A 7478-nucleotide genomic window follows, 5' to 3' on the forward strand; every position below is an offset into this window, starting at 1 on the left:
TTCATTTTAATATTTAAAATTACCTTAAATACATTTTCAAAAACTTCTCAGCCAATAAAGCAATTCATGCGGATACTATAAATATCATTTTATTAGCTAATAAATATTTGAATATGTATATAAGATCATCTTTAAATGTAATAACGGACTATGAACAAGCTATAGGACACGCTTGGGACTCACTAGTGCAAGAAGCTGAATTCGATATAAGAAAAGAAAAAAATATTGCACAATATCTGTAATAAAATATCAGGAACTATTTAACAAATCAAAACTTATAAAATATAAAGTTATTCTTTTTTTAAGATTTTAGCAATTTCCAACATAGCTTCAATCTCTTTTTCTTTCAAACGCATTTTTTCGGTAAACATTTCTTTTTTTCTGTTTTCTTTTTCTTCAGCTAATTTTAGTCTTTTATCTTGCATAATTTCATCTCTCTGTAATTTTTCCATAAGATAGTTTTGTATAGAAAATAATTTTCTTTTACGAACAGGTTTATCATTATCAAGTTTATCTATTTTACCACTAATATTTGTATCAATACATTTGTCTTTTTCAATATCACTATCTGTGGATGTTGACAAATTATCTTGAGATTCTTGTAAACTACTACCAAGCATGATAGTAGATGGAGCACTTGATGCTTTATAACCTAATACTCTGTCAAATATTTCAAAATACTTCCATGAGATATTACTTTCTCCAGCGCTATTTTGCTTCTTTTTATTAGTTCTGTATGTTGCTAATAGATTTCTATATTTTATGTCACACATATCACTTGTAACATTAACATTGTTAATACTGTTCATTTCCTTAGCAATATTTTGCCACAATTGCTTTTTTTTTGTATTTGGTCTATTAAATTTAGATTCTTCTCGTAGACGTATATCTACTAATAAATGGATTAAACTTTGTGTCCATTTGAAATTAGATTCTATGCATTTCTCTTCCATATTTTCCTTATTTAAGAAAGCATTATAAACTGTAGATGCATACTGTGAAGCATAATGTGTATCTGTAATAAGGAAACAATAACGTTTATACTTATCAATGAATATCAATAAATATCATATTTCATAATCTTAATTAGCACTAAGAGAAATTTTACATAAAGTAGGCTTATAGGTTATATTTTATTTTCTAAGAAATATAAAATAACTTACCATTTATTAACTTGTTATATGTGTCACTATCTACTTCAACCGTGAAATTTTGGTTATTGTAGGAAAGATTTATGTTTTCCATCGTTGATTTTTTTGCACCGCTTTATTTTTGTACATCTACAACAAATCAAGAAACCAGGATTATGTCTAACAGATGCTATTATATTATATGCACATATAAATATTAAATTATTGATGTTTACCAATTTTGATTATGTATACATACTTATTAGTGACTCCAGCTTCCTTCCTTCAATTATGGCTGCAGATAACCTAAAGTCTCATGCCACAACGCCATTGCTCTAGTAACTTCAGCTTAATCCATCAAACCGTTTTTAAAAATACGCCATCAGCCATCCATCGGAGACGCCATATTGTCTTTTATCTGATGAAAATGCGGTGGATTTATGCTGAATTTAAAAACTCACCCAAACCTGGAATATTTGAACGTGTTCGATCTTCAATGAGGAGACGTGCCGAATTGTGTGTTGAAATGGACGGAGGGCACATTGAAATGTAAATGTATTTATTGTAAATTTTAATTATTTTCTATTTTTCACAGAAAAAAATGCTTTATGACTCAGAAATAAAAGGTTTTCGGAGTATTGTTCATTAAGAGTTTTTGGTTTGTTTTAACGAGTGCTACATATCCCTAAAATTTGGTACCACCTTTTGGGAACACCCATATGTATATGTGAGATAATTTTGAGACATTATAGAAATTATTCAAAATATTTATATATATATTTATAAAAAAATTTTTTATAGAAAATACTCTATTTCAAACCACGATATATTATTATTTAAAATTTTTTAAAAATTAATCTGTCAATGAATAATTGTTTGAAGAAAAATTATATCTTATATAAATATCCTAGTAAAAATTTACTCATTCAATAAACATATAAGATTCTATAATTTTCTATAAAGTGAATCTTATGGAGTTTTTAATACTCGTACGTTTTTTATTAGAGTATACCCAAAATATTTCAAATATATGATACATAAAAAATATTTTAAACCGTTTTTATAATGTCTTCATATAAAATCTTGCAAATATTTTTACAATATTTCTCAGCAATCAAGATCTCAGTACTACTTTTCAGAATTCTATCCTATACCGTCCGGATCGCCGAAAAATGGAATGCGGTAACAAGTTATAGTGAAATTTCGGTAGAATTTTTCGTGTGGAAAAGATTTCACAAATTGGCGTCTTATGAAAGACTTATAATCGAAAAACTGTTCATTAGAACACTATAAATTTATTCTGATCGTATTGAATGTTTTCAGTTGTCATTTCCATGAAAATGCGACTACCTACCCAGATAGCATACGACGTCCAATGGACGTCCAATTTTGGTTTTTATTTAGTCCCAACGTCCATGGACCTAATATGGGCGTTTTAATTACGTATATTAGTGGATATACAAAATATGTTGACTTTTATACGTTTTAAAGACGTCCATTTTATATATTTCTAAGGAACAAATATTGAACTCGCACATGCCTTCATTTATTAATAATATAAGTCGGTTTCACCAACACGAATAAATTTAAACAATCGATTAAATTTATCTCCTCTATTGGAACAATTGTATCTGTCAAAAGATGATGTGATTGGTTAGTTCCATCGAAAAAGTTATCATTACGAGTTTTTGAAAATTGCGAACAAATTAACCCCTCAATTTACATTATTAATAAGAAACCCAACTAGCAAAACAATAAAAACATTTAAACATTTAAAAACATTTTAAAAACATTTTAAAAATATTTTTTAAAACGTTAAAAATAATGGGATAAGTTCCCATTTTTTATAAAAAAAAACATTTTTTTAACGTTTAAAAAATGTTTCGTTTTTTAATAATGAATAGAAATTTGACATTCATTAAATATTAAAAGAAAACATAACATTTTTCCAATCCGTTAAACCCTTATAGAAATATCAGACTATATTCCCAAATATCAGAAATATCATACTAAGAATCATTGATAATTACTTATTTTCAGTATTAAAAATACTGGATAATAAGTAATTATCAATGATTCTTAGTATGATATTTCTATAAGGGAAAAAAACATTTCTTAATGAAAAAAGAAAATTTATTCAGACAGTACACAATATTTATGATAAAGATTCATAAATATTTTTGGGTTGAATTATTTTTTAAAAATATTATATAAATATTTTATGAATATTTCTGTACATAAAAAAAAAGTATCAAAATCTTTATTCAAAATATTATTAAAATATAGGCTAAATATTTTAAATAATATTTATAGTAAACGAAAAATAAATATTTGTAGGAATATTTTGTAAATATTTCTATAAATAGTATACATAAAAAAATAAATGTAATTATTTATAATTATTAAATTAATGAAAAAAATAATAAAATCGAAATTTAAATTGGTAATGTATACTGAAAAAATTCAAAAATTTAAATCAAAGAAATATATTTTGTTAAATATAATTTCTTAACTTAAAAAAGTGTTAGATTTGAGAAAATATGTAATAAATATAAAGTAATATTTTTTAAAATTTGTTTTGAAATGAGCTGTAAAATTATAAATTTCTAGAAAAAAAATGACCTTTTTACAAGAAGAAAATTAGTTTTTTATATAAGAACTATGTTTAAATAAATATTTGCTTGTAAAAGTAAATAAAGTACAAGTAAATCATTTTATAAATCTAAATAAATTATTTTCTAATATTTAAAGTATCTTTTTTGTGTTTCAAATTAAAGTTTCTTTTATTATCAGAAAACAATTTATTTAAATTTACAAAATGATTTATTTGTATTTTATTTAGAGTGAAGGCACTAAAAGCGACATAATATTAAAAATATTATATAAATATTTTATGAATATTTCTGTACATAAAAAAAAAGTATCAAAATCTTTATTCAAAATATTATTAAAATATAGGCTAAATATTTTAAATAATATTTATAGTAAACGAAAAATAAATATTTGTAGGAATATTTTGTAAATATTTCTATAAATAGTATACATAAAAAAATAAATGTAATTATTTATAATTATTAAATTAATGAAAAAAATAATAAAATCGAAATTTAAATTGGTAATGTATACTGAAAAAATTCAAAAATTTAAATCAAAGAAATACCACTTAGTTTTTGGACATTATGTCTTAATATAAAGCTCAAAATATAAATATAAATGTATATACATGTAGTTGGAAGTACCTCCTATCAGATAATATCACATTTTTACTGAAATTGCTTCTAGATTTAAAACAAAAAATATTTTCGTAAAACGCACGAAAATGGAGTTCAAAGAAAATAGGTGCCAAAAGCGACATACCTATTGGAATTTATATAACATGTCGCATATATGATAATATTTGATAATAAATAGTTCATTGATGCGTTTAATGGTTGAATAATATTCATTTATTCAACATATAATGTTATAAAAGGGAAATATAATTAAATAAATACATATCTTTTTCCATCTTTTCCTTTTCTCACATATTTTACATATGTTATATTTTTAAACTAAATAAAATTAAACTTTACAATAAACAAATCCCAGGTAGCAAGGTGACGTCTAAAGACGTCATTAAAACGTCATAGACGTCTTAATAACGTCTTAATGACGTCTTTAGACGTTACTTTGCTACCTGGGAATGTCATGTCATAATGGGAAGTTATTAATCAAGTTATGTTAGCCACAGAGTATCGCATACTGTAGGTATGTCACTTTAAGACATATTCTCATAAGAATTTTCAAGTTATACAGTAAAAAAATGATGAAAGTAAAAATATTCAAACAATATTTTTACAAAAGCCAAATGCATGTAGAAGAACTTAATATTGAACAAAATGATAATTATCGCTATTTAGTTTACGTAATTCGTCAATAAAAATCATAGAAGTAAAACTTGCGAATTTCTAAAACTCGATATTTGTTAATTTGCATACAAAGAAACAAGAAATATACCAAGTATATATTTTTTATGACTTAACTGATAAAGCGGATTACATTTATATTAGTTTCGATAAAATACAATTTAATATATGAGATATAGAGGTATGTCGCTTTAGGAGGCCTATGTCGCTTTTGGCTACTTTCCTCTACTTTTGAAACAAGTAAATATTTTTTAAATATACTTCCTACATATTTTTCAAACATACATTTTACATTTAAAACATTTCTATTCTTTTCTTTTAAATAAATCATTTGTTTTCGTGCATAAATGTACCATATGTATACAATACAAAGCATCTCTCTGTCAAAGTAATAGTAGCGCAATAGGTAAGGTAAATGACTCAAGAACCAAAGGTCGAATCTCGATAATGGTAAATAAATTTTCGAAGTAAAATTTAACTTGAATTAAGTAACGTATGAAACAATATAAAGTGGAAACTAAGAACATATATATTTTAAAAATTTAAGAAAAGTTCAAAAAAGAGAAAAAAGTATATAAATGTATATATTTTAATAAATATTTTCATAATATTTATGATAAATATTTATAATCTATATATATTGAAGCTAAGGTCATAAAAAAATTTATAAAATATTTTGGTAAATATTTATAAAATATTCAAATAAAAAATAAATAATTAAAATAATTTGTAAATATAAATAATTTATAAATAATTTGTAAATATTTTATAAATATTTTGTGCTGTCTGAGTATCTCATTATTTTTAACGTTTTTAAAAATACTTTTTCAAATGTCTTTGAAATATTCTTTTGGTGGTTAAGAACATTCAAAATTACAAACTATTTTTATTCTAAGAACGTCCAGTTTTAGTCCGGTGGGTCCTTAATTCGGATGTCTTTTGAACATCCATAAAAATAACAACGGATGTTTTTAAAATGTCCTAAAAACGTTTATGAATCTGAAATGGACGTTTTAAATACGTACAGAACGTCCAATACATATGTTTTTAATATGTTTTTAAATACGTACACAACGTCCAGTACGTACGTTTTTAATACGTTTTTAAAACGTCTTTGTGCTGTCTGGGCAGATAGCACATGGACGTCCATAAGACGTCCAGTGAACGTTCAAGTTTGGATATTGGGACGTCCATAAGACATCCGAATAAAGCCCAACAGACATCCGGTGGGCGTTCATAGGATGTCCGTTTTTACCTATTTTGGACGTCCTTGGAATATTCAAAAAAAGATCTACACTGGACATCATTTTGGTAAAACTCCTGTTTAGGGGACTCCCCTCAGATGACTTTGACCTTGACATATGTTATAGAGGTCATCCTCCTGAATGATTTTCTGAAGGTTTTAGCCGTCGCTCGTTGTTTGTCAAAAAGTTATTAACAAAAAAAGTTGTATAAATGTAACATAATTTTTCAAGACGTTTCTATAAAATACACACTTTTCCTTTCATTTTTGTGAGAAATTCTCACTCTAACTTAAGTACAACAGACTTGGCCCCCTCCCGCCGTGGTGCGTGGGGTCTGGGGGGTGTAGCCCCCCAGTTACACTGCTAGAGACAGGCATCTTTTTTATTAGTAACTCGGAAATTATAAGCGACCGCCATATAGGCATGTTTATATTATTGAAATATGGTAAAAAATAAAAGAGATGTCTGTCCCTAGCCGTGTAGCTGGGTGGCTACGCACCGCGGCGGGGGGGGGGAGGGGGGCGCAAGTCTGTTGTACTTAAGCTAAAAAATGAGAATTTCTCACAAAAGTGTGAGAAAATATGTGTATTTATAAAACTTAAAATATAATAGAAACACATTACCCAGATAGCATAGAGATGAACAGAAGTTCCTAGAGAATTCATTTTAAAGAATAGATACAGAATTAGAAAAATGAATACCCGAAGAATTCTTGAAGAATTAACTACAGTAAGTACGTCTTGAAATATTCCTTAGAACTTTATTATAGCGAATACTTCGCAACTGAATTCCTAGAACACTTTGAGAATTTATGAGGAATTAGGGCTAAGGCAGAGAACGAGACGTAAGCGTCGTAATCGTAGATGTAAAGTAAGGCAGAGAAAAACGTAAGCATAAGACTAATAGCCTTTCATGATTTACGTTTACGTTTTATTTTACGTCTACGACTATGACGCTTATGTCTTGTTCATCTGCCTTAGCCCTTACAAATGTTTTGTTTATAGCAATTACTTTTTGCGCCTATATTCAGTACATGCCAGTGAGTGTATAATAATTAATTTACATATTTACATATAAATTGTTTAATTTATTGTTATTCGCAGTTATTTATATTTTGTGGAATTAATTATATTGTTTTATATAGGGTAAAGAGGGGAATTGGTGTTAAAATAACTTTTGATATATAAAATTTTCACCTC

General features: G+C 26.1%; 1 protein-coding gene across 2 annotated transcripts in view; it reads right to left on the minus strand.

Annotated features, from left to right (window-relative positions):
* Positions 1 to 25: 25 nt before the first annotated feature.
* LOC116851386 overlaps positions 26 to 7478 on the minus strand; it is a 28855-nt gene continuing 21402 nt past the window's right edge. Inside the window, exons 8-10 of one of the 2 annotated variants that reach the window (XR_004379572.1) lie at positions 1390 to 1597; positions 1164 to 1280; positions 26 to 1015 (exon numbers count right to left, since the gene is read on the minus strand). Coding sequence is in view for 1 of the 2 variants with exons in the window: in XM_032830722.1 (XP_032686613.1) it covers positions 291 to 1015; positions 1164 to 1245 (807 nt within the window). In the remaining variant the exon portion in view is untranslated. Of the gene's footprint in view, positions 1016 to 1163; positions 1281 to 1389; positions 1644 to 7478 lie in introns of those variants that run through there. The other variant, XM_032830722.1, reaches the window with a different exon arrangement.

Source organism: Odontomachus brunneus, unplaced genomic scaffold (genome assembly GCF_010583005.1).
Source record: "Odontomachus brunneus isolate Ranch 3 - 2012 unplaced genomic scaffold, Obru_v1 Obru_scaffold_174, whole genome shotgun sequence".
In the NCBI taxonomy this organism is placed as follows: Eukaryota; Metazoa; Arthropoda; class Insecta; order Hymenoptera; family Formicidae; genus Odontomachus; species Odontomachus brunneus.